Consider the following 26,690-nt stretch of genomic DNA (forward strand, 5'->3'; position numbering starts at 1 on the left):
CTGTTTCTGACGGCGAGGCTGGTGCTCGCGCGCAGGTCGGGCGGATCCTACCTGGCTGCTGCAGGGCGGGCTCAGGGCTCGAGGCTAGGGCTCCTTTCCCTTCCCGCGGCCATGGAGCGGCTGACGTTGCCTCCCGGCGGCGCGGAGGCGGTAGACGAGTACCTGGAGTACAAGAGGTGAGGCCTTGACTCTGCTCCTCGAGCGGACTCCGGTTCCTGGCTGGGTCTCGTCGTCGGAGCCCAGTGGGGCGAGCAGTGGGACCCGGCAGGCGAGCGCTTTAGGGCTCGGGAGTCCGTTCCTGGGCTGTTCGAGAGGCCTGGATTAATTTCACATTTCATCTTCTGTAATTAAATATGCGGACACACGGTTCTAGTCTGTAATGAGTCTCTTCCGAGACCACTGGAGTCTCCCCTGACAAGAGGGATGATTAACTACTTTTATAGTGGGTCCTTTTTTGTTTCTCTTAGTGACAATTGAAGAATTACATATTGAGCACTCGAGACCTATAAAAGTTAGTAGACATCAGTTAGCACATTTATTCAGTGATAGGTAAGGAGCGAACTGCCGAATGCACTCCCCAGCCCAGGGCGATGGTTTTAGGACTTGTTTCCGAGGCTCCTTTCCCACAGCTGGAGACACACATGCTTGCTTCTTTGCCTCTAGGACGCACAAAGGCTGATACGTCTGCCTCCAAATCCCCGCCTCCTAAGAAAGGTTTCCTTTTGACAGTTGGGAAACTGGGAAACTGGGGATTGTAGACGTCATGGCAGGAGGATATGTGCGAACAAAGGAAAAGCCCACATGTATGGAGCTTTCCCGAGTCATTTGGGGGCCATCTAGGCGGTTGGGTTTCCCAGCATACTGCCCCATTAGTGTAGTTTTGGGTAATGTTTAGAACTTTCTGGAGATTTTGAACAGGAAATGTGAGATGTAACAGCTTGATTACATCTGTCTTAGGTTTCTATTGCTGTGATAAAACACCACAATCAAAAGCAACTTGGGGAGGAAAGGATTTATTTCATCTTACAGCTTGTAGTCTATCATCCAGGGAAGTCAGGGCAGGAACTAATGCAGCGCCCATGGAAGGGTGCTCTTTACCTCTTTGAAGCTCATGGCTTGCTCAGCCTGCTTTCTTAGAGCACCCTAGATACCGCCAGGAGTGGCACCACCCACAGTGAGCTGGGTCTTCCCACGTCAATCAGCAGTCAAACTGCGGGGTTGCCCACAGGCCAATCTAGTCATGGGCATTTTCTCAACTGAGATTTTATATTTCTATATGACTTCAGTTTGTGTCAAGTTGGCATAAAACTAGCCAGCACACAGTCGTCATGGCAGGTTCACCCATCACATACTTAACCCTCTTACCCATAGCAGGCGTCATTTTGTTTTGGCTTTCTGGCTCTTCTCTGGGAGGAAGCCACTTGATCCTGAGGTTGACTGAAGACTTACCTATTTACAAATAATGGAATGGACTTTCACTTGACTCTTGTCAAGTGAAAATGCTAGGGACAGGCTTATGGGAAATTATTTTTGCAAGCCTAAATGTCATGGGTCATATCCCTTTAAGAGAGATTATTATATCCTTTACCATCAACAAGCTTTGAGAAACACGAAGACTTGGGCTACTAGATATAAGAGGATTATTTGGAGACGGCTCCACCAAATGATCTCCATCAGAAACGAACTTTCCTACTGTCAGCGGCCCAGGCTTGTAATTTCAGCCCCGGGAAATGTCTAGGAGGGCAGTGAGTTCAAGGTCAGTCTAAACCACATATGGAGAACCTGCTGAAAAACTAAGGACTGAAATGTAGCTCAGTGGCGGAACCATTCCCTAATGAGTGCAAGGCCCTGGGTTCTGCAAACACACACAAAATGCCAAACAAAAAGCTTCTTCCTAAGTTTTCTTTAATTTTGACTTGCCTTGGGTGGGAGGCATCTGGAGGGAATATACAGTCTTTCTACTCAAAGTTTCAGAAGGTGGGGCCCCTGGCAACCACCTCACCTGGGGCTTACTAGGGAAGCAGGACCTCAGACTCACTCAGACTCACTGACTCGAATTAGCAGGTGAACAAGGCACCCTGGAGATGAGGGATATACAATAAAGTTTGAGTTTAAATACTAATACTCTCTTACTTGAAAGATCTGCATTTGACCTAAGATCTTTTTGGTACTATTGATATTTTTTGATGGCTATAATAAAACCTTATCTCAGAATAAGTTCATTTTTAAAAACTATTGTGTATCTAGAATGTTTAAGCAAAGGAGAGAAAAATCCAAGCAGATAAAGGAGAGAACCAGAAAGGGTAAGCATTAGGGAAGAGGAAGAACTGAGTGAAGGAGGGTAGAAAGCTGTTTTTCTAGTTCTAACTCTGTTGTGGGTTTTCTGTTTTCTTGGTAGGTAAGTGCACAGAAATATATTCCATGGTGTAAGTATAAAATCTAATGTGAAGCTACACAGCTTCTGAATGGCCATTCTAACACTGTAGAAATCCGAGATACATAGGCTTTGGGGCTAGTTAATTTTAGTGTGTGAAATTTTATTTGCAAGTTTTAAAAAGCTTATTAAAAAACAAGGGAGATTGGGCTGATTGTATAGCTTATGAATTAGGTTTCTATTTTCTTTTCTTTCTTTTTTTTCTTTAGTTTTTCCAGACAGGGTTTTTCTGTGTAGCTCAGGCTGTACTGGAACTCGCTCTGTAGATCAGGCTGGTCTTGAACTCAGACTCTGCCACCTGCTTCTGCCTCTTGAGTGCTGGGAGTAAAGGCTGGATTTCTATTTTCTGCTGCAACCAGGTATTTCAAAACATGAAAAAGTATGTAATGTTCAAAAAATCATATAGACATTCTGTAAACACTTCAGCCAGGTTATAAAATAAGTAGATAAATAAATTTATTTAGAAAAAAAGAAATTAAAGAGAGATGTTTTCAAATAGAAATTTCTTCCACTTTGAACAACGTTAAAATTGTTTTTAATTGTATTTTTTCTTTCTTCTAGCAAAGTAATTTTTCCCCATAGACATAGTGCAGGCTGATTTTTTTTTCCATAAGATTTTGGAATCTTATGAAACCTCAAAACATCTGATCATCTATTACATACCATGAGTTTGAGCTTGTGTAATCAAAGCATCTTTTCAGAGCTTACATGACCTTCAGCTTGCCCAGAGGTCAGCTATGCCAAGAAGTTATGCTGGCTTCTGCACTGATAGAGGTTTGATTTTAGGTACTGTTTTGTATGTTTGGTTGGTTTACACAGGATTTCTCGTGTAGCTCTGGCTGTCCTGGAACTCACTCTGTAGCCCAGGCTGGCCTCGAACTCATAGAGGTCTCCCTGCCTCTGCCTCCTGAGTGCTGGGGTTAAAGATGTGAACCACTAGTGCCCAGCTTTAGGTACTGTTTTAAAAGGATAAAAACATAAATTTTTAGCAGTTTAAGCTCAAGATTTTTATTTTCTCGAGACAGGGTCTTGCTGTGTATTCCAGACTGGCCTCTAATTCATCTTCCTGCCTTAGCCATTTTGGATGGGATTGCAGGAGGGCTCCACATCTGGTTTAGGCTCTAGCTTTTAATGAGAGGAATGGATGCTTGCTTCAGAACTAAAGTAGAGATTGAGATGAGTATGTGGTAATCCACTGATAAACCTTGATCACTGTATAGTTACTTTTCTGTTGCTGTGATAAAATACCATGGTCAAAAGAAGTTCAAGGAGGAAGGATTTATTTGGGCTTATGGGTCCCTTAAGGCAGGGATGCCATGGCCTGGCATGGCGTGGTAGCAGGAGCAGGAAGATGGCTGGTCAGTTTTTGTCTGTACACAGGAAGCAGAGAGAGACAGAACAGGAAGTGGGGAAAAGCTACAATCTCTCAAAGCTGGCCTTGAGCCATGCATTTTCTCCAGCGTGGCTGCATCTCCTAAAGGTTGCATGACTTCACCAAACACCGCCACCAACTGGGGACTATGTGTTCAGATGCAAGAACCTGTGGGGGACATTTCTCAGTCAGACACCATAATCAGGAAAGCCATGCTTAAACACGGTCACCTCCAATCTTTTATATGGGAAGAGAATGGAGAAAAGACTTCTTTGCTCAGACATCACAGGGTTCATGGCTAAAGTACCTAAAATAAAAGGAAGGTTGACAAGGGAAACGCGCACAGAGTCAAATGCTATGTGGCATGGCAGTGAAAGAAAAGAAACACACGGGAAATCCTGTGCTGTTACGCTTAGGTCTGTGGGATGGTGGGCAGCCAGAGAGAAAGGACCGGAGGACAGCAGGGTGAAAGGACCGGAGGACAGCAGGGTGAAAGGACCGGAGGACAGCAGGGTGGGACCTAACCGCAGTGAACTAGGGAACTCAGCAAGGCCTGTTGGTCTAGATGCTTCTCAGTGCTGTTGTGTCTTCGGAGGCTATGTATGTATGTAGGTAGAGGAAGGCTCCTCCTGGAGTGAGGGACCTGTTTCAGGGAAGAATATTGGGGATGGTGGGAGTGGCATTCCTGCTTTGGCTGTTTGTTAAGAAGGTGCTTGCCAAATCTGGGGGTGGGGGATGGGCGGCACAGCCTGAACTCCATCAGAAGCGAAAGTTTTGTCATTACTGTTTGCAGTTGGGCTATGATTTGTGTTGAAAGTAAAAAAACCCAAAGTCAAAGCCACTTTTCATTTAAATATACAAGAATAATTTAATTAGAGTTGAATATTTTGGGCCTGGAAAATACTCAAGGGCTAAAAGCAATTCTTGTTGTTGTAGAATTGTTGGTGAGGACGATGGAGGGAAACCTTTTACTCCTGAAGAGTATGAAGAATACAAGAAAAAAGTCTTACCCACGCGTTTACAGAACAGGTTATTTGTGAGCTGGCGGTCACCAACAGGAATGGACTGTAAACTGGTTGGCCCAGAGACACCGTGTTTTTGTACACATAGGTAAGATATTGTATCGTTTACTTGTTAAGAATTTTAGTTTTAGTTGCGTATGTGAGTGTGTCTCTGGGTGGGTATGTGTCCGTGACTGCCCAGCCAGAGGCATCAGATCTGCCTGGAGCTGTGGTTACACATGGTTCTGAGCCACCTGAGGTAGGTGTGGGGAAGCAGAGTGCAGGAGCAGAGTGCACCTTTACTGGTGAACCATCTCTCCAGCCCACCTCATGGCTGATTTGCTGATGGCTAGAGAATGAAAGCTAGAGCAAAAACATACCTTCCTCCTAGAATTAATAGTGTGATGATTAAGAAACATTTGATGTTGACATTTTCTTTTTTCTTTTTTGGTTTTTCAAGACAGGGTTTCTCTGTGTAGCTTTGCGCCTTTCCTGGAACTCACTTGGTAGCCCAGGCTGGCCTCGAACTCACAGAGATCCGCCTGGCTCTGCCTCCCGAGTGCTGGGATTAAAGGCGTGCGCCACCACCGCCCAGTGATGTTGGCATTTTCATAACGCACTAGGACTATGCAAAGGTTTCGAAGTGGGTAATAAACTTTCATACTGTGTTAAAACTGTCACAGAGTCTGTCACCATGAGCACCTCTTGTCTTGCCGCTGGGAGAAACAGAGTGATGTTTTCCCAGGGGTCTTTCAGTGTGGCCCCATTATTAGACAGGTAGGAACTGGGTGGTCACACTGACCCGTGCTGGTCAGGCTACTCATCCTCCAGTAGACCAACTTCTCCTCAGGGTTACGAATTACTCTTCACACCCTCAGGGAGTGCTGGGTTGGTGTTTTTCATTAATATTTGTTTGCTCATTTCTTTGTGAGAGGGTCCCAATATATAGCCCAGGCTGGCCTGGAACTTTCTGTGTCATCCTAAGGAGTCTCAAACTCATGCTCTCTTTTCTCCTCAGTGTTGACAGGTGTGACCACCATACCTGGCCCCATACCTTGAACAAATGAAAAATACAAATTCTTTTGACTTCAGATGGTTGTGTTCACGACCAGTATCCCTGAGAGAAGGGACTTGAGGGGCCAGCCAGATGTGTGTTGTTTGTATTGCTGTGCATGTGCATTCCTTCGGATTTTTCTGTCACGTCACAGCTGTAATTATCAAAATGACCAAACTGTTTTGTAAAAAGCACAACGCGAAGAAACCACCGCACCTGGTAGCTGTTCTTAGGGACCAGGTTTTACCTTTTGTTCTAAGGGATCCACTGAAGGGGAACTGCCCCTGCTTCAACAGCAACTCCCGAGGCTCCTTCTGAGAGACTCTTTGTCTAGTTGCTATTTACAGAGTTGCAGTTTGCCAGAAGTTGTTAGGCAGTTGCTAGGGTGAGTAATGTGTATAGATTGGCTTCAGATTTACCTAGACACCATAACTAAAAGCACTGTGGAGGACTGGAGGATGATGGGCACATGTTGGTATCTGTCAAAACTGAAGGGGTTGGGCATATTTGTGCTGCCTTATAATTTATGCTTGTGAACATCTAATGCCAGTTTCTATGTGGAATTTGTGCCACTGTAAATGACCCTTAAAATCCAACCCAATTACGATGAAGAAATTTCTCTGTGGTATTCATCACTTAATGAAATTCCTACCAACGTATGTTTATGTTTTTCTGTTACTAAAGTGAAACATAGTTATTAAGGAATATATAGAGAGTAGAACGCTCACCACCCAAAGCCTGCTGCTGTTAGTACTTTCTATTTTGTCTGTATAATTTTTTCTCTTTGCATTGTTCATTTGGTTGTATATTCTGTGCATGCATAAGACATAGCACTATTTTTTTCCCATGACTGAATCACAGGAAATGTGTGTGCGTGTGGCTATTAGTAATCTCAGGCAGGTTTTTAATAATTCCTCCATGTCTCAGCTCGTCCAGAGATGTTCTCTGGTGTTCTTGAAGCTGTGAGTGAGACTCAGGTGTGCCAGGCAGAAGGGCAGGTTACAGAAGTGGGGACTCCAGTCCTGTCCTTCCCTTGGCTTTAACCAGCCCAACTTCTAAATATTTTGTATGTAGAACTGTGATTCTATGAAGGTTTTTTTTTTTTAATCTAAAGAGTTCCACTCTCTTTAGATAAAAAGACTGCTCTCAAGTAATGGATTTATCCATTCTTTTATGCTTATAAATATGCCTATTTATAATCAATATCTACTTGTACATATACTGTTGCTAACACTGCCTTTATGCCAAGCCCTTATATATATATGTGCAGTTATTAACTTAGGGTGTATTTTCCAAAATGAATTTCTAGGGTGAAAAGATGGAATTTTAAAAGTTTTTTGAAATATCAAATGGAATTGGTTGTTTTGTAGTACTCTTTTCAAAAATTAAAAGATTATTTTATGTGTATGCAAAAGTAAAAACATACAACTTAAAATATTTTATCAATATCATTAGTTCATATTGTTATTGAAAGTTAAAAATTAAATTATAGTTAAGGAAATAATATTAAAATTTTATTAAACTTATTTCAGGTTTAGATAGCAAGGCATAAAAATAAATTTAATTGATGCCTTTTGATGAAAACCATTCTTTTAAAAAACCTTACATTTATATTTGTCCAGTATGTATGTATGCTTGCATGTTTGTGTGTGACACTTGTGGAGGTCAGTGGGTCCAGAAGATCACACTCAAGACATCCGGCTTGGCAGCAGGTCCCTCATCCACTGAGGCATCTCACAGGCCTCTGTAGTTTCCTTGGTGTGCTAGGATACTCACTGCCTTGTACATAGTAGGTGAGCGCTCTACCTAGCTTTAGGAATTTTATATCATTTTACCGTGTGTGTGTGTGTGTGTGTGTGTGTGTGTGTGTGTGTGTCTGTGTGTGTGTGTGTGTGTCTGTCTGTGTGTGTGTGTGTGTCTGTCTGTGTGTGAGAGGGCGGGGAGGGGACGCCCAGCACACAGGCATGCCACGACACAGCGTGGGTGTGCTGCAGAGGACAACCTGAGGGGCGCGGTTATCAGAATGAGGTCGTCGGTCTTGGCAGCAGACAGCTTTTCCTTCCGAGTCATCTCACCACTCCCCTCACACCCGAGTCTTTGGACAGCGTCTTGTTGTACAGTCCAGGCTGGCCTCGAACTCATGATCCTCCTGCCTCCACTTTCTGAATGCTGAAATTACGAGTGTATACCACTACACTACACCTGACTTGATAGAAAGCATTTAAAAAAAGAAAGCTTTTTTTTTTTTTTTAAATAAAGAGCTGTTTTGTGTGACTGGTTCTATTTTAGTAGTGGAACATTTGCTGAACATACATGATGCCTTGGGTTTGATCTCCAGTAGTCCCCACAAAAGGAACTTTTTAATCCAGACCAAAGAACTGCAATGACCAGTATTTTAAGGGAATTAGATTTCTTTATACGATTGTGAAACTTCTTAAATAGCCCAAAATTAAAATCGGAAGAAGTGAATACTACTGTCCAAAGTGGATAGAAATGCTGAGTGTGGAAGCCGTTACTTTTACCTTATTAGTACAAATAACAAAAGATAAAAACAGAATCAAAATAATTACATGTGCATTTAATAGACAGTTATGTAATGTTCGACACTCTCCAAATTGTGTTTGTGTTTCTATTTTTTAAAGGTATAAACAGCATAAAACGGACTTTGAAACGCTTCCCCAGCAGCGCCCCATTGACCTGCCTTGCCGGGTGCCCGGGTGCCGGTGCAAGGCTTACCAGTACGTCCCTCAGAATGGTACCCAGCCTGTTCGCTGCAGCTGCAAACACTTCGCTGACCAGCACAGCCCTGCGCTTGGCTTCATATGCAATGCCTGTGAGTTCCAGCATGCACAGTTTAGTTAGCTACAAAGCAAAATTCAATGGGTAGATACTCAGTCCTTGGTATGATTTATAATAATAAACTTCAGTGTTATAGAATTTAAATAATTTAAGTAATAGGGATAGATTTTTAAAGAGTTACTAGACACCACTTTATTTTAAAGTTTTTAAATTAAGTTTAATTTAAGGTGTATGGGTGTTTTGTCTGCATGCACGTCTGTGCACCACACGTGTGCTTGGTGTGTGTGGAGGCCAGAGGAGGGTGCCAGATTGCTGGAACTGCAGTTATAGGTGGTTGTGAGCTGCCGTGTGGGTGCTGGGAATTAAACCCAGGTCCTCCAGAAGAGCAGCCAGTCTCTCCAGCTCTGATTAAAAGTGTCAGGAACAGGAGAGATGGCTCCGCAGGGAAAACACTGGCTGTTTTTGTAGAGGTCCCAGGTTCAGGTCCGGCTCCTCCGTGAGGGCTTACAGCCATTTCTAGGCACAGACACTGTGCACATTCATGCATTCAGGCAAAGCACTCACACACAAAAAATAAAATAAATGAACCTAGAGATGATAAAAGTGTTTTTAATAACGAGAGTTTAATCAACCTGGTGCCTTTTTGCGGTGGGTTTTGGTGTTGGGGATTGACCCTAAGTTCACATGAATGCCAGGCAAGCCCTCTACCACAGAGCGACACCCACGGCCCTAAATTTATTCTTTACAGACTTTTAAAAGAGGGATTTTATAAGTAAAAAAGATGCAACAACCTGACAAACATTTCAGATTTTCTGACTATGTGTGCTCAGCCAGTAAATTCTACATGTTGCAATTCCAAATCCAAAAACAGATTTGGAGCATTTCTGACTTTGAGCATTCTGGATAAAGGATACTCAACTGGAGAAACATTTTTACTGACAATAGCAGGAGTAAATGTGTTTCATCTGCCAAGTATGGATGGAATTAGTTGTATAAAATTTAGGAGCTTTGGTCCTGTACACAGGTATAAGTGGTATGAGCAGGTAAAGATTTTGTATTATATATTCTGGTCTCCATTTCTATGTGGCTGCTTTAAAAAATTGTGTGTGTGTGTGTGTGTGTGTGTGTGTGTGTGTGTGTATGCATGCACCTGGTGCTGGTAAAAGCCAGAAGAGGGCATTTGATTCCCTGGAATTGGAGTTACAGGCAGTTGTGAGCCACCATATAGGTCTTGAGAACTGAACCCAGGTCTTCTGCAAGAACAGTATGTGCTTTTAATCCACTGAACCATCTCTCCAGCCTTTATTTATTTCATTTTTTTAGAGGCAGGGTTTTGCTGTGTAGACTAGTCTGGCCTGAGAGTTGTGATCCTCCTGTCTCAGCCTTCAGGGTGCTTAGCTTCCAGGAATTTACCACAGTGCTCAGCTCTAATGTAGCTTTTGAGGAGAGGGTCTGTATTTTCTGGCACTCCAGTTTTTAACCTCAGTGTCCTTTGGGCCCAGTTGGTTTTTGACACCCCCCCCCCGCTTCAGTGTGCACCCCCTGGACCACTGCAGCATCTGTAACAGTAGCAGTGGCCCGAGATAAGAGGTCCAGGGTCCGAGGACCTACCCTTGGCTGGCTTTGGCTAAGATGAATGTCTCAGGGTGGGCGGTTTAGCGTTTATTCTTGACATTGTGCCCCTTTGTGCCTTAATTCAGGCTTCAAGTGTTCAGGCTTCCGCAGCTGCTTCACTTGCCCCTGTGGCCAGCCCGCGTACGCCCATGACACGGTGGTGGAAACCCGGCAAGAAAGGCTGGCTCAGGGAAAACCAGTGGGGCAGGATGTTCCTTACGCAGCCATGGGAGGCCTGACGGGTTTCAGCTCATTGGCAGAAGGCTACATGCGCTTGGATGACAGCGGCATTGGTAAGTGAAAACACTGGAGTGTGAGCTTGGCACGAGGTGCACATGCCAACAGTAACGATACCCCTTTGTTTTGGTTTTTTGAGACGGGGTTTCTCTGTGTAACAGCTCTGGCTGTCCTGGAACTCACTCAGTAGACCATGCTGGACTTGAACCTCCCGAGGGCTGGGATTAAAGGCCTGGGCCACAGTTGCTGGGCCTTAGTTAGCATTTTATAGTCATATTTTTTGTTTTTTGTTTTTCCAGAAAAAGTTCCCTTATTTGGTTTTTATTTTTAAAAATCTGTTGCACTATACAACATATTGTTATATAAAAAACCTATACAGCATCAAAGAAAAGATGATTGTGTGTGCAATACTTAATCCAAACCTGAGTCCATGCCCCTATTTACTGAAGTAGCTGGATGACACTTGTTTGATATGATACAGTTACTTGTTACTCTGTTGTGTTCGACCTGCTATTGTAACGCTCCTGCTCTTTCTCCTCTCCCTGCTCCATTTTTCCTTCTCTTTCCTTTTCCATCTTCTCTCACTGACCTACATCAAGTCCTTTAAATGTTAATGTCACTAATAATCTTTTATTTATTCTGCCGATATTTTTCTCCACTGTCATTTACCATTTGATTTCCACATTAAGGATATGATTTTATTCTTATTTATGTGTTGGTGTGTTTGTGTGTATATGTCCGTGAGCGTGCCTGTGGGGGCCAGAAGAAGGTGACAGATCCCCGGGAGCTGCAGTCACAGGCAGCTGTGAGCCAGCTGACTTGGTGTTGGGGACAGGGCTCACATCCTTTGGAAGAGCAGTAGGCTCTTGCTCTCTGACAGGAACCATCTCCCCAGCTCCTGATGTTAAGATTTTTTTTTAAAGCTTGTAACTAGGTTTTCCTGTTCCATTTTTCCCCATTTTTATTTTTATTATTATTATTATTTTCTGAGACAGAGTTTCTCTGTGTAGCTTTGGAGCCTGTCCTGGGTCTCGCTCTGTAGACCAGGCTGGCCTCAAACTCAGAGATCTGCCCACCTCTGCTTCCCAAGTGCTGGGATTAAAGGCGTGCGCCACCGCCGCCTGGCCTCATTTTGATTTTTATAAATGTACATCTCTTCACTTTATCTTAATGTATAGTTTCTTTTTTTCATGAATCTGGAATTTCTTCTTATGAACATGTGAGATATTACATCTAACTCAGTTTTTTTTTTTGGATATATATTTTTTATTTTACAATATCATTCAGTCCTACATATCAGCCATGGGTTCCCCTATTCTCCCCCTCCCACGCCCTCCCCTTACCCCAGCCCACCCTCCATTCCCACCTCCTCCAGGACAAGTCCTCCCCCGAGGACTGTGATCAACTTGGTAGACTCAGTCCAGGGAGGTCCAGTCCCTTCCTCCCAGACTAAGCCAAGTGTCCCTGCATAAGTTCCAGGTTTCAGACAGCCAACTCATGCAATGAGCACAGGACTTGGTCCCACTGCCTAGTTGCCTCCCAAACTGATCAAGCCAATCAACTGTCTCACCTATTCAGAGGGCCTGATCCAGCTGGGAGCCCTCAGCCTTTGGTTCATAGTTCATGTGTTTCCATTCATTTGGCTATTTTTTTCAATAATTGAGTAAAACTGAAATTTATTATATGCCACAGTCGTCCTAGGGACCTCCATGCTATATATATATATATATATAGCCTCTATGGTTCTATGGGTTGTGGTCTGATTGTTCTTTATTTTATATCTAGAATCCACCAATGAGTGAGTACATACCATTACTGTCTTTCTGGGTTTGGGTTACCTCACTCAGGATGATTTTTTCTAGTTCCATCCATTTGCCTGCAAATTTCATGCTTTCATTGTTTTTCTCTGCTGAGTAGTACTCCATTGTGTATATGTACCACATTTTTTTCATCCATTCTTCCGTTGATGGGCATCTAGGTTGTTTCCAGGTTCTGGCTATTACAAATAGTGCTGCTATGAACATAGCTGAGCATGTATCTTTATGGTATAAATCAGCATTCCTTGGGTAGATGCCCAAGAGTGGGATGGCTGGGTCTTGAGGTAGTTCGATTCCTAATTTTCTGAGAAACGGCCATACTGATTTCCACAGTGGTTGTACAAGTTTACATTCCCACCAACAGTGGAGGAGTGTTCCCTTTGCTCCACATCCTCTCCAACATTGGTTGTCATTGGTGTTTTTGATTGTAGCCATTCTAACAGGTGTAAGGTGGTATCTCAGAGTCGTTTTGATTTGCATTTCTCTGATGATTAAGGATGTTGAGCATTTCTTTAAATGTCTTTCAGCCATTTGTAGTTCTTGTTTTGTGAATTCTCTGTTTAGCTCTTTAGCCCATTTTTTAATTGGACTGTTCAGTGTTTTGATGTCTAGTTTCTTGAGTTCTTTATATATTGTGGAGATCAATCCTCTGTCAGATGTGGGGTTGGTGAAGATCTTTTTCCAATCTGTTGGCTGTCTTTTTGTCTTATTGACTGTGTCTTTTGCCCTGCAAAAGCTTCTCAGTTTCGAGAGGTCCCATTTATTAATGGTTGTGCTCAGGGTCTGTGCTGTCGGTGTTTTATTTAGGAAATGGTCTCCGGTGCTAACTCAGTTTTTGTTCAAATTGATGGCTGCCATTCTTCCTCAAATGATCAGAGATGCTGTCATAGTCTGTCCGTACTTGTTGTGTGCCTGTATCATGTATACTCAGTTTTTTATTGTGTCACGGTAGGCTTTGATATTTAACATTCCTCCTGTTTGTGTTCATCTGTCAAAATTATGATCCTTTTATGTATTTTTTATTTTATATAGTCATAATTTTTCTGTAGATTGAACGTACAGGATTTTCTTAGGTTCCTGTAACAGCTTCAGAAAACCCAACTGCAAGTGCAGCAACGACGATGATGAAGGTTGACGCTTTCTTTGCACGGCTCTGCGTTGTCCCAACCACTTCTCAGGATCCCATGTGTTCTGTTATAGCAGGGCTGGGGGTGGGGGAAAGCGGCCTTTCCCGTCATCCGCGTGAGGAGTGGAGACGTTACATCTGCTGCTCTTCCTCACCAGCGAGGACTGGGTGCAGCCTTGTGATTGCTCTGTACTCCTAGGTCTGCCTCATTCTTGTCTCTTTCTGTATGACCATATTATCTCCGTTATTGTAGGCCCAGTAAATAAATGAATTCATCTATGATTTAATCTTACTATTTCAGAATATTCCTGGCCTAATTTTAAAATTTTTCAGAAATTTGGCCCAATTTTTAAAATAAAAACATTGCAATATTTTAATTAATAGCACATTGAATGTGCAGATTACTATAGAAAGAACTGGTAATTTATAATATTTTATCTTCATTTATTTTTGCCTTTCTTTACAGACAAGTGGAATTCTGAAATTACTTTTTAAAAGGCCCACACGATTCTTATGATTTCTATTTAATCTTTAAAAATTTTTAACAATTACATTTATGTATTGTGTGTATGTATATGTAGGCATGTGTGTTTTTGTATGAGAGCACATGTGGAGCCCAGACAACTTTTTGGAGTCCTACTATCCTGTGGGATCCCAAACTTGGGAGTTTTAGATAGATTTTCAGTATAGTGTGCAAATAATGATCCCCCCCCCCCGCCCCCCGCCCAACTGTTTCCAATCCTTTTATTAGTAGTTTTCCAACCATCTGAATAGTGGTGGTGAACTGGCATCTTGGCCTTTCTAATATTTACCCCTCAAGTCACTGCAGTGTAAAGAAAGAAAACCTTTCATCTTGGCCCTTGTCCTACTTTTCTGTTGCTGTGATACAACACGATTTCCTAGGCAACTTACGAAAGAAAGTTTAATTCAGGCTTATGGTTCCAGAGGGTTAGAGTCCATGGTGGGGGAGTAAAGGCCTGGCTGTAGGAATAGATGAGCGCTCACATCTAGAGCCACAGCTAGGAGGCAGAGAGCTAACTGGGGATGTCATGGCCTTTTGAAACCTCAAAGCCCATTCCCAGTGACAGACCTCTTCCAATAAGATCACACCTCCTAATATTTCCCAAACAGTTTCATCAACCGGGGACACATGTTCAAACATGATCCATTCTTACTCAAACCCCCAGACCCCATGAGGGAAGGGGGTGGTAAGGAGAGGTGTGTGAGGAGAGGAGATGCAGAAGGTTCTGTCCTGTTTGAAGGAGAACCCAGGGATAGAGAGGCTTCTGCTCTGAGCCATGTAGAGTTCTAGATAACGCCGCTCTCTGGCTGGGACTTGATTCCTTTATGATGTGGAAGCAGTCCATAATTTCCAGCTCTCAGGAGGGCTTGGCAGACAGCTGAGCTGTGAGATGGGTCTGCCATGCAGTCTATTGTAGTGGGACTCAGGTGACCCTGAGCATAGCTGGAGGTGGATTCGGGATGGGAAGCGACAGGTGTCGGAGCATGGTAGAATCTGCACTTGCAATGAGAGCAAATGGGAGACCACCAGGACCAGACCAAATTACCAACGAGGCCAGCCATTAATGCTGGAGACCAGGAACCCATGCAGCCATTGAGGATGGACAGGCCCAACTCGACTAAGCCTCTCGTGTCCCCAGAGTCGCAGGAGGCAGTGGTGGAGACAGGCAGGGGAAGGAATTGGAAGAATGAGCAGTTTTTCTGTGCTGTGCACTTGAGGAGATTAAGACTAGCTTGTCAGCCAGTTAGATTGAAAGTTCATTTCCAAGGAGGTGGTTTGTGAGGGAGATAGGATGGTTTTATATATTTCTCTGTAGCTTCCTTCTTTTTGGTTGAAGAGTTAATGCCCTTAGCAGTTGGTCTTTGTAGTTTGAGGGTAGTGTATGTTTCCTTGTTCATTGAAGAAAGAACTTCCTTCCTTTTTCATACTTGGTTGTCCTGCTTTGCTTTTCTGTCAACTCTCACAAAACATTGCCCCCAAACAACTTGGGGAGGGAAGGGCTGCAGGTGATAATCCATCCTCGAATGAGGCCACCCTGGAACCTCGAGGCAGGAACTGAAGCGGAGGCTGGAAGAATGCCTTCCTGGCTTGCTTCCCATGGCTCGATCTACCTTTTACAACCCAGGACCTTCGAGTAGGAGGATGCACGCCTTTAATCCTAGCACTGGAGTGGAAGAGGCAGGGGGATCTCTGTGAGTTTGAGGACAACCTAATCTCCATAGTGAGTTCCAGGACAGCCAGGACTACATAGACACCCCCCCCCCATTTAACAAAATCAAACCAAAAAACCTCCAAATACATAACCAACCCAGGACATTGCCCAGGGGTGACACCACCCACAGTGGGCTGGGCTCTCGCACACCAATCATTTTTTATTTCTCTCTTTTTGAGACAAGATTTCTCTGCATCTCTGGCTGTCCTGGAACTTGCTCTGTAGACCAGGCTAGCCTTGAACTCAGAGATTCACCTGCCTCTCCGTTCCGAGTGCTGGAATTGAAGGTGAGCATCACCACTGCCCAGCCAATCATTTCTTTTTTTTAAAAAATAAATTTAAGCTGGTAAGCCAGGTGATGGTGGCGCACACCTTTAATCCCAGCACTTGGGAGGCAGAGGCAGGCGGATCTCTGTGAGTTCGAGGCCAGCCTGGGCTACAGAGTGAGTTCCAGGAAAGGCGCAAAGCTACACAGAGAAACCCTGTCTCAAAAAACCAAAAAAAAAAAAAAATTTTTGGTGTATGTGTGTGTCAGCATACAGGTACCTTTGGAGGCCAGGAGAGGGCCTTAGATTCCCTGGAGCTGGTGTTAGCAGGCTTTTATGAACTACCTGATATGGGTTCTGGGAATTGAGCTTATCCTCTGGAAGAGCAATGCTCATAAGCACTGAGCCATCTCTCCAGCCCCATCAATCATTCTAATTAGGAAGCATTGCGCAGACGTGCCCCCAGGACAGTGTGATGGAGGCAATCCTCAGGAGATGCTCCCTCTTCTCGAGGACTCTGGTTTGTGTCCAGTTGACAAACACTGGGCAGCTCACTGGTTCTCTAGCCAGGAGTGGGTCAGAAGCTCAGCTTTGGTTTAGTGTTTCATGACTGCATTAGGTCTGATACTTCTTTCCTGATATAGTTACAGTAGCAACTAACATTTTTTCCTTCAGGGCAAAAATTTCTGAGAAATGCAAAAACACTTTTTTAAAGCGATGTTTTTCTTTGTGTGGCAAATAAAAATTTTAAAATAAAAATTCCTTCGTCTGGAGAAATGGCTGAGTGTTTAAGAGCACTGGTTGCTCTTTCAGAGGACCTGGGTTTGATTCCCAGAATCCACATGGCAGCTCACAACTGTTTGTAACGCCTGGGCACCAGGCATACACATTAGACAGACGTACATGCAAGCAAAACACCCATACACTGAAAATAAAAATAATTTAAAATAAAGATTCCTGTTTGTTTACTTATTTGCATTTGGTGGTGTTGCTTTTTTTTGTTTGTTTGTTTGTTTTTTTGTTTTTGAGTTGAGGTCTCAATGTGCTCTTCAAACAGGTCTAATGTCTCACTACCTAAGTATGGGATTATAGGCGTGTACTACTGTAGCCAGCTAAAATGCACCGGACTTTTCCCTAACAAATCTGCTGATGTTCTGATCTACTTCACAGTAGAAGAGATGAATTGCTTGTATCCTCATGAATAGAGATTTGATCTCCATTCTCCATATCCTCTGTTTCCAGGTGCACCCTCAGCTGAAGTTTTGAATGCTCCAGTTTCAGCCATGGACCACCCATTCCTAAGAGCCTGGCAAATGCCATCTACTTCTTCTCCAGAAACACTAACAGATGGTAATGAAGTTACAACAAGTATTTTTGGGTGTAGTAACAATATAGAACTTTGATTTGCTACCCAGGCAACAGACCAGAGTAAGGATTGCACCAGTGTCCAATTTAGTGAACTCATGAGTTTTTACTGGGGTTACTAACAGGATTGTGGTGAGGAGCAGGGATAACTCAGAAGCAGTTGCATTTCCAGAGAGACCTCAGCTCTGAAAAGCTGCACACACCCGGGAATCTCTTTCCACAGCTGGCCTGCCTCTGTCCGGAGCAACTGTTTCCTCCTTTTTTCCACTGCTGGGAGAGTCTTGGGAATTCTTATTTTCCCCCACTGGTGACCTTTTGTTTACCTCTTATTTTCCTCTGAGGGTGTAGAGGAAAAGCCTCCCCCTCCCTCCTACCGGCAATGTTTCAATTTGGAGGGAATGTTGCAATTCTGAGGAACCTGGGGGCTGTGCAGAGAGTCCCACCCAACCCCTAGCGATCGCCCAGACATACACAAAAACAAGTTTAAATTCCTTTCAGAACATAAAGCAGCTATTGGTTAATTTTACAAAATAAACACGATGAGAGATGGCTAAAACTATTTTAGTTCTGGAACTTTCCAAAGCAGTTAGTATCATTTCTATGGTTGCCTATAGACAGCCTCAATAGTGTACAGTCCTGTATATTATCTCATAAAGTATAACATGGATTTCTAGTTACATTCTAAAAAATAGTTGGGAAATAAGTGTATTTGTGTGCTTGGGTGTGTGCGTACATGCCTGTGTGTGTGTTTGTGTGGTAGTAGTGGTAGTTGTAGATTTGGAGGTCAGAGGACTACTTGCTCTGTGTGTGTGTGTGTGTGTGTGTGTGTGTGTGTGTGTGTGTATGTGGAGGATCAAACCATCTGTTGTCCCTTTGTTTTACTTTCTGATACTGTGTTGTAGCCTAGGCTAGCCTGGAACTTGCTATATAGGTAGCCTAGGCTTGCCTCCAGTTTTAACTCTTCCTACCTCTGCCTCTCAGTGCTTAACTCTAGGTTACTCATATGGAATACCTGTGTGGTTTTATTTAATAAGAGCCAGTTGAATATTTGGAGAATGTTTGCCACTGGAAATTACTTTTGTTTTGTGATGGAATTCTTGCTAAGAAAGAATTTAATATGAGGACCATTAGGTCATTTCTGGTTTGAATAATAAACTATTATTACTTGAATAATAAACTAGGTATAAAGGAGTTCTGCCTCCTCTCCACCTTCTTTTGGGGGACATGTAATGTTTTAAATGCACAACTTGGATTTTTTTCCCCTCATATTAGCAGGTCCAAGCACTCAGAATTCTTCCTTAAGGAAACCTGACGAGGATGATATGGCCTACTTTGAAAGGCGATACCAGGAAAAGGTAAGTGTTTGCGGAAATTTACTTGCATCAGGTTTTACTTGAAGCATCGACACCACTGAAAGATTAGATCTTGTATGTGCAGCATCCTGAAAATAGTCTGTAAAGGTTTAACTCATAGCTGGTATCAGGCTTTGAAGTGTCCTTAGAACAATTCAGATAGAAATAGCACTGATAGGTAAATAGGACTAATCTACCATTTGATTCATGAAATTCATAAATATTGATTAAATACAGAAGTAAAATAAACATCAACCATCTGTATATTTTTAAGGTATGTGTATCTTGAATTTTTTATACACGATTTAAGGATTTTTTAAAGAAGTAATTGTCAGGGGAGAGGCTGGTTAATGGGTGCAGGAGTGCAGCTGGTTAGGAGGGACACATTCTGATGCTCTGTAGCACACCAGGGTACTTCGAAGAGGCGAGCAGAGAGGATTTGAAGGGCTTTAAAACAAAGAAGTGGTAGATGGTACAGGTGATAGATATGCTAACTCCTTAGTGGAATCATCGTGCGTCTCAGGCTGATGGTGACCCACACTGTACCTCGTCAGTGTACACAGTATACTGAAACTGCACAGAGGTAAGACTCTCCTTTGCCTTTCTCTTGTCCCTCACGTGACGCCTCGCTAAGCTCACTGTGTAAGGGAGGATGTAGAAGTAGAATGGTCAACAAATTCTCCATGCAAGAGCACAGGAAGTGAAAAGAGAAACAGGATTATCTCAGCTGGCCCATGAGGAATCCTGAAGATGGGGATGGGGGGTTCTGAAGTCGGGAAGGGGCACCCTGGACACAGTGTAGCCTCTGAAGTCGGGAAGGGGTGTCCTGGACACAGTGTAGCCTCTGAAGTTGGGAAGGGGCACTCTGGACACAGTGTAGCCTCTGAAGTTGGGAAGGGGCACTCTGGACACAGTGTAGGCCTCTGAAGTCGGGGAAGGGGTGTCCTGGACACAGTGTAGCCTCTGAAGTCGGGAAAGGGTATCCTGGACACAGTGTAGCCTCTGAAGTCGGGAAGGGGTGTCCTGGACACAGTGTAGCCTCTGAAGTCGGGAAGGGGTGTCCTGGACACAGTGTAGGCCTCTGAAGTTGGGAAGGGGCACTCTGGACACAGTGTAGCCTCTGAAGTTGGGAAGGGGTGTCCTGGACACAGTGAAGGCAGAGGTAAATGGTGGGACATTGTGTAGTGACAGAAACTGTCTCTGTCTGTGCCATAATCACTTAACCACACGTGACTGTGTAAGTTTAAATGTTCCTCAGTCACACTAGCCATGGCTTACGTGCTCAGTAACCAGTGTCTGGCAACCTCTACCTGGACTGCAAAGAAATAAATCCTTTTCGTCATTGTAGAAAGTCCTTTTGGAAAGCTCTGTTCGTGCTGCTTTAACAAAATGCCATAAACTAAGTAGCTTCTAAACAGTAGAAGCTTACCAAGTTTTTGAGGCCAGGAAGTCTGAGATCAAGGTGCTTGCAGATTGGGTGTCCTGTGAGGGCTGCCTTCTGGTCCATAGTTGGTACCTTCTTGCCGTGTGGCCGTGAACGAGGTAAGGCAGCTCTCTGGCATCGTTTTCACTGACACCAACTGTGCTCCTGAGTACTTACCTTCATAACCAGCCTACCGCCGCAAGTTCACACTCCCCCGCTGTCATCAGTGACCGGGTTCAGCACGTGAGTTGGGCAGGGGTTCAAACACTTGGGGGCATAGCAAAGGGAAACACATAGCTGAAGCCCTGAGAGGCGAGTTGGAATTAAAAGGCGGCTTTTGTAGTACCATTAGGGGCAGGACTTACAATCCAATCAGTCTTCATTATGGGGACCCACACTTACAGGTTAATTTTAGTTTTTCTGGGTTCTAAAACTCCTTTTGTGCCCCACCCCCCCAAATGGGCCTGAATAGTGTTGGCTGTGTTGAAAGCATGCCAGTGGTATTTGTTTGCTGGCAGGTAGAGATGGAGTTCTCTAAGCCCATGTGATGAATTGTTTCCTGACACAGTTTTTAAACACTTTGCAATGTAATTAATGGAATAATGAAAGTAAGAAGTCCACATTGAATGCTTTCCTTTGAGCTGGCATGAACCATGCATGTGGTTAGTACTTACTCTGTACTCCAAAACCACTGAACAAAAGGGATGAGTAGGAAGCTGGGTTGGATGTTTCAGGGCCTCGTTCAAGGGCAAGGCTATGTGTTGCCTCTGTCCTTCGCTATTTGCAACACTGATATGGGGACTCTTAATGGTTAGTAGGAGTTGGCTTTGACAGTCGAAGCTTTTGTGCGAACATGGTTTACTGCCTGCTTTTGGAGATTATTGGTAAGGTATTTACTTTATGCATCAGGTTAAATCATTTTCTTCTGTTTTGATAAGACTTGGTCTCTTTTCCCCAAGAAAGAATTTTACTTAGGAAACTAGTACCAAAGTCTGCTAGGGGCAAGACACTTTGTTCGTGTTGGGGCATTTAGAAAAGCAGGGCAGGGTCTGGGAAAGAGATAGCTTGCCTTTTAGCTTACTGCATGGATAGCTGATAAGTACTGTTTGTCTTTCAACAACTTTCTTAAGTTTAATTTGTTTTGAGCAGCGTCTTCTACATGCTAATGCTGTGAACTTAGAGTCATCTGGCCTCAGCCTCTAGTGTGCTGGGAGTTCTGTGTGTGCCACTTTGCCTGGCTTTGTGAAATAGTATTTCAAATGAGCCCCCACCCCCATATCACTAAGAATCGAACACTTAGCCTTAAATGAAATGAAAAAAAAAAGTCTAGCAGTTGTTGAGCACTTATCTACAGATTGATTTTTGGGGAGGGGTGGAGGACCAGGGTATTAGGTAGCTCAGTGTGACATCAAACTCAGTACATTTGAGAGACTGACCTTGAACTGCCATCCTCCTGCCTCCGTTCCCCAAGTTCTGGAACTGTAGGTATATGCCACATGCCTCGTGTAGTATCATTCTTTTTATTGCTGTGATAAAACATCATGACCAAGGCGATTTAACAGAAAGTAACTGGGCTCACCTGAGTTCTAGAGGGTGGCGCCCATTATAGGGAGTGAAGGCAGGGTGGCAGGAGCAGCTGAGAGCTCACACCGCCAACTGCGAGCAGGGGGCAGAGAGAGCTAACGCAAAATGCTGTGAATCCTTAAAGCCCGTCCCCAGTGACACACTTCCACAAGCAAGGCCACACCTCCTAATCTTCCCCAAACAGGACTCAAATGCCTGAGACTCCTGGGAACTTTCATTCAAACCACCACACCTACCTTACCGAGTGCTTAGGAAATACTCATCTATATATTTGATTTTACTTAAACCTTTGAAGAATCCTGAGAAGTATCTGTACTGTGGTTAAAGAAACAAAACAAATGAAAAGAAAGAGGTAGGATTCAAATGTTCTGTTTAGAACAAGAGAACCAGAAAGAGGGTGAATACAGGTGACATTAAAGCAGAGGGGTTACTGGGGAGGAAGGGGCCCAGCAGGAGGGGAGACAGGGATGGGGAGAAGGATAAACAAAATACACATGCAAAACGCCATTATGAAGCCTATGACTTTGAGAATTAAAAACCAACCAACCAACCAAAACTAGCCTTTAATCTCAGAATTTGGGAGGCAGAGGCGGGCGGATATCTGAGTTCTCGGCAAGCCTGGGCTGCAGAGTGAGTTCCAGGACAGGACAGCCAGGGCTGCTAGAGAAACCCTGTCTTGAAAACCCAAATCCAAACCAAACCAAACCAACTCCTTCTTACTGCCCCCCCCCCACTGAAAAGTTCCTATAATGTTGCCTTTGAATGGGGCATTCTTCAGAGCCCTTCAAATGACCTGATGGTGTGAGTGATAAGAGGGTGTGGTGTCTGAGTGAGGTGTCAACCAAAGAGGATGAAGGGGAAAGGGAAGATGGGTTACCTGGACTTTACTACTGGCAATTTATCACTTGTAATTTGACAGATACGGTAAACTGGTTTCACTGGGTTCCAGCTAGTTTCTCTCCCTCACGCCCCTTTTCTTCCCTCCTTCCTCCTCCCCTTCTGTACCTCCTGTTCTGTTCTGCTCTTTCTCGTCCCCTCCTTTCTGCTGGAAATCATACCCAAGTCTTGGTACTTGCTAGCCCCATGCTGTGCCGCTCAGCAACACCTTCTTCCTGACTTTTTTTCTGGTTTCCTTAATTTTTTTATTCTTTGAGAATTTCATACATGTATATAATTTACTTGACCATATTTATCCCTGTTCCATTTCCCCTTGGCTTCTTGATATGACTTCTGTCACTTAAGCTCAAGGTCCTGTTTCCACTTTGGGCCCTTTATTTTTTGTCTCCTTGAAAGTTTGAGGCAGATATTGTGCCTGGGAGTTGTTGTGAATGGTGATGACGAAGAAGTAGGTGTGCCTGTGTTATGGGGAGTCCCAGAGTTCCTACTGTCATGGAAAGGCTCGTGTTTCTCCAAGTTAGACAGCTGCCACTTATGGTCCCCTGCTTTGGAATCCTAGGAACTCACCCTTAACGGTGCTGGTGTTGACAGATGATCCTGCTGAATTAGGTTTATTCTGTAACTGCAGGGAAGAAGCATAGGCCGGAAGTACCATCAAGATTTTAAGCATTTAGAAATACTTCAGTGACATTCAAATTTATTTTTATCCAAGGCAATATTCACTTATATAATATTCCTCTTATCAAACTCCTGAAAAGCTAAAGCCAATCATTTAAAGAATGCGTTAGTGTTCAGCAGTTAATAACTTTGGTGTGGCTATGCTAAATAAGGCATGACTAATGAGGTATGTACAGCCTTTATTTAGGATAATTTAAAAATTTCATCAGTAAATGTTTTAAATTTACAGCTAAAAATGGAAAAAGCTGCTAAGCGGAAAGGAAAAGCTCTGTCGCCAGCAGGTACAAAGCCTTCTTGAAGACTGTCGGACAGATTGAAGCCGCCATCCGGACGCATCTTCTACTTATTTAAATTTATTTTCTCTCAGCCTATGCAATTTCTAATGTATACATATGTCTTTTGAATTTTGCTTAGCTTATTGAAACAAGTGAAATGAAATTTGTCAGAATTCACGACTTAGCACTTTCAATGCTTTTTAAATAGTCCACCGTGTAGCCTAGCCTGGCTTTGAAGTCATAGTCCTGCTGCCTCAGCATGTGTACGCCTTTCCTCTCTCTCAGTGAGTTATAATGTTATTTTCATATGATTAAAACCCTGAAAGTACAATAGATATTTTTAGTTTATCATAATTTAACTTTCATAGGCTATCTTAAAAATTAAGGGTATTATTATAGGCTTTAAACAAATACATATGGGTCAGATTTTCATTCAAAATGGAAAGTTAAAACCATTAGTTTTTACTTTTTAAGCTTTGGAATGTTAACTTATGTTTTTAACTAAAAATTATATTTTAAAATTATAAGCCTCTTTCTAATAAAATCACTTGATTTTTTTACATTGTCTTACCAAGTTGCCCATTGTGTATAAATGTATTGGACACCTACTGTTATAGCACATATATACACATACATACATACACCTAAATGTAGTAAAAATTTAATTAAAAAATAACCCAAGGCAGTTGCATGACAAAGTGACACTTGTCATTCTCAAAATCCACTCCTGCTACCTTTCACTGACTCCAAATTAATAATCAGGATCAGGTCTTAGTATACCCCACCAGGAAATAGTCTTTCCACAGGAGAGTAGTTACGGCCTGAATGGACTGCAGATTCTGGTCTAAGGATGTTGGCTGGAACCCAGGAAACATGTCTGAGAGCAGATCTTGAGACTATGCTGGATCAAAGAGTAGGAGGAAAAAGGAACATGAAGTTTGGTAGGAAAGGATGAGGTGGAAGCTCTCATACCGATACGCCATCTGAACTCTGACAAAAGTGCCTGCAACTGGTCCTAAGAGACTGTAGGGATGGTGTGCAGAGGATATAGAATATCTGTATGGAGTTCCAGAAGTTATTTGGCATAATACCGAATAAAGGGGTCAGAAACTCAGGGGTGGGAGAGTGTTAAAAACAGGAGGAGCAGCATGGCTGTTGTGGACAAAGAACTTGTCACTGCTGAGTAAGGCCAGTTCTCTGCCTGCCAGGAGGCAAGGACCAACCAACCTCAAGGTGCTGACCCTGCAAGGTCACCCTGACTCTGGGCAAGAACAGGATATCTGAGATGAGTCTCAGTGATAGTCCAGTATACATGGTGCTTCGGAAACCAGAAACCTGGAACCAGACCAATGACTCACTGCAGTAAGTATTTGCATGTACAGTTCTTTGGGTAAATATATACACTGTGTGACACACTGCACTTTGCAGTTCCACTTCAGTGAATAAATGATGGATGGGGAGGTGGAAAAGATGCCAGGTGGGAAGAGGCAGCACTACAGACACAGCGGTGGCCTCAGGTGTGGGAACATGGCACGCTGGTGCTGAGTAGCGCTAGCTGGCAGGGTGGTGTGCAGCAGCCTGGAGCTCAGGCAAGTGCTGCCCAGTCACACCATTTCCCTGGCTCCGAGCAAGGAATGGCAGGATGTCTGAGATGGAGAATGGTTCTTTTCTGGACTGGGTCTCCTGGAAAGACCTCCATGGTTTGTGCTGCTGCTGGAGGCTGAGTTGTCTGTGGTCCATGTTGCTGCTGCTGGCTGTTATGGGCAAGGAAGCTTCTTTTGCAGTGGTATCAATGACTGAAGAAGGCTTGAGAATGAGAGACATTAAAGGCTTCTGTGACAGCTCCCCCCACCAAAAGAACAAACAAACAAAACCCCAACCCAACACCACCACCACCATCTAGACAGGAAGCCATTGAAGAGAGTTCTTAGAAATTGTGATAGGGATCCTGAAGTATAGCTCTTCACAGCTGATGATTTCTGGTGGGGGTGGGTTGGGGCTGGGGAAGGACTCAGTTATCTTTAAGGGGCTGGCCACTGGGAGTTTGAACATTTTCCAATGAGTATATGGGCAACACAAATTGGACTTGGTGTATTTTTTCTTTTATTGGGGAGGGCCCAAGGGTGGGAGGGTGAGTCTAGGGGGACTGGGAAGTAAGTGTGATTGGGATGCATTGTGTGAAATTCCCAAATAATAAAAATAGTATGTTGGAAAAAAAATTCTGGAGAAGCTATAGTCTGCATTTTCCCTAGGAAGGCCTGGATGATATCACTAAGGTCTTAAGACAAGCAATGGCCAAGAATGTCCTGGAAACAGAACTCATCGGGTCTGACCACTACAGATTTAGAATTAGTGGAAGATACAGCCATTGTCCTAGACTCTGTCAGAGCAGATTGATAATGGAATATCAAGTTGTGGAATTTGACTGCAAGAGGCTTAAAGTACTAAATGGGCAACAAGGCATGAATGAGTCTGATTAAATTTAAGTTCATGATCCAAAGGGAAAGACAGAAAGACAAGATGTTTGAGGTTTGTAACTACTCCTGCCTCATCTCTCAAACACAACAAATATAATACAACAAACCCAAATCCCAAACTGTGGTAAATGGCATGCAGAAAGCTCACATAAGTCCTGGTAACGAATACAGAAAAAACAACAACCAACCAACCAACCAACCAACCAACCTCCACAGTTTCTTACCTACTTACCAGTTTCAAGGCAGTTCAGTCTTGGTTCTAGGAGGAAGGGAGATTCCAGATCCCTTACAGGAAGTGTCTTAGTTAGGGTTCCTATTGCTGTGACAAAACACCATGACCATAAAGCAAGTCCGGGAGGAAAGTATTTATTTGGCTTACACTTCCACATGGCAGTCCACCACTGAAGGAAGCCAGGACAGGAACTCAAACAGGGCAGGCCTGGAGGCAGGAGCTGATGCTGAGGCCATGGAGGGGAGCTGCTTACTGGCTTGCTTCCCATGGCTTGTTCAGCTCACCTTTTTTATAGAACCCAGGACCAGCAGCCCAGGGATGGCACCACCCACCATAGATAGGCTGGGCCCTCCCCCATTGATCACTAAATGAGAAAATGCCTTACAGCTGGTGTCGGGTTGACATGCAAAACCACCCAGTACAGGAAGGATCCTCACTATCCCTCGAAAATCC

The 26,690-nt window shown here is 43.7% G+C and overlaps 1 protein-coding gene across 2 annotated transcripts; it reads left to right on the forward strand.

Moving 5' to 3' along the window:
* Fam221a (family with sequence similarity 221 member A) lies at positions 1–24,088 on the forward strand. 2 transcript variants are annotated; one of them, XM_037203745.1, is made up of 7 exons: positions 1–176; positions 4,743–4,916; positions 8,504–8,694; positions 10,361–10,567; positions 17,197–17,304; positions 18,595–18,674; positions 23,483–24,088. In XM_037203745.1, the coding sequence occupies exons 1-7, from the start codon at positions 112–114 to the stop codon at positions 23,549–23,551; spliced, it is 894 nt and encodes a 297-aa protein (XP_037059640.1). In that variant the 5' UTR covers positions 1–111; the 3' UTR covers positions 23,552–24,088. The 2 variants fall into 2 exon arrangements, with proteins under 2 accessions (XP_037059640.1, XP_028720062.1); XM_028864229.2 differs by having other exon boundaries at positions 18,592–18,674; positions 23,483–24,055.
* The last annotated feature ends 2,602 nt before the right edge of the window (positions 24,089–26,690 follow it).

This window comes from Peromyscus leucopus, chromosome 3 (assembly GCF_004664715.2).
Source record: "Peromyscus leucopus breed LL Stock chromosome 3, UCI_PerLeu_2.1, whole genome shotgun sequence".
NCBI lineage: Eukaryota > Metazoa > Chordata > Mammalia > Rodentia > Cricetidae > Peromyscus > Peromyscus leucopus.

Excerpts from the sequence above, each read along its gene's own strand:
- Fam221a (XM_028864229.2), top strand. The coding sequence starts at position 112 with ATGGAGCGGCTGACGTTGCCTCCCGGCGGCGCGGAGGCGGTAGACGAG. Across the intron at positions 8,695-10,360 it reads TGGCTTCATATGCAATGCCT|GCTTCAAGTGTTCAGGCTTC; the intron begins GTGAGTTCCAGC and ends GCCTTAATTCAG. Across the intron at positions 17,305-18,591 it reads TCCAGAAACACTAACAGATG|CAGGTCCAAGCACTCAGAAT; the intron begins GTAATGAAGTTA and ends CCCTCATATTAG.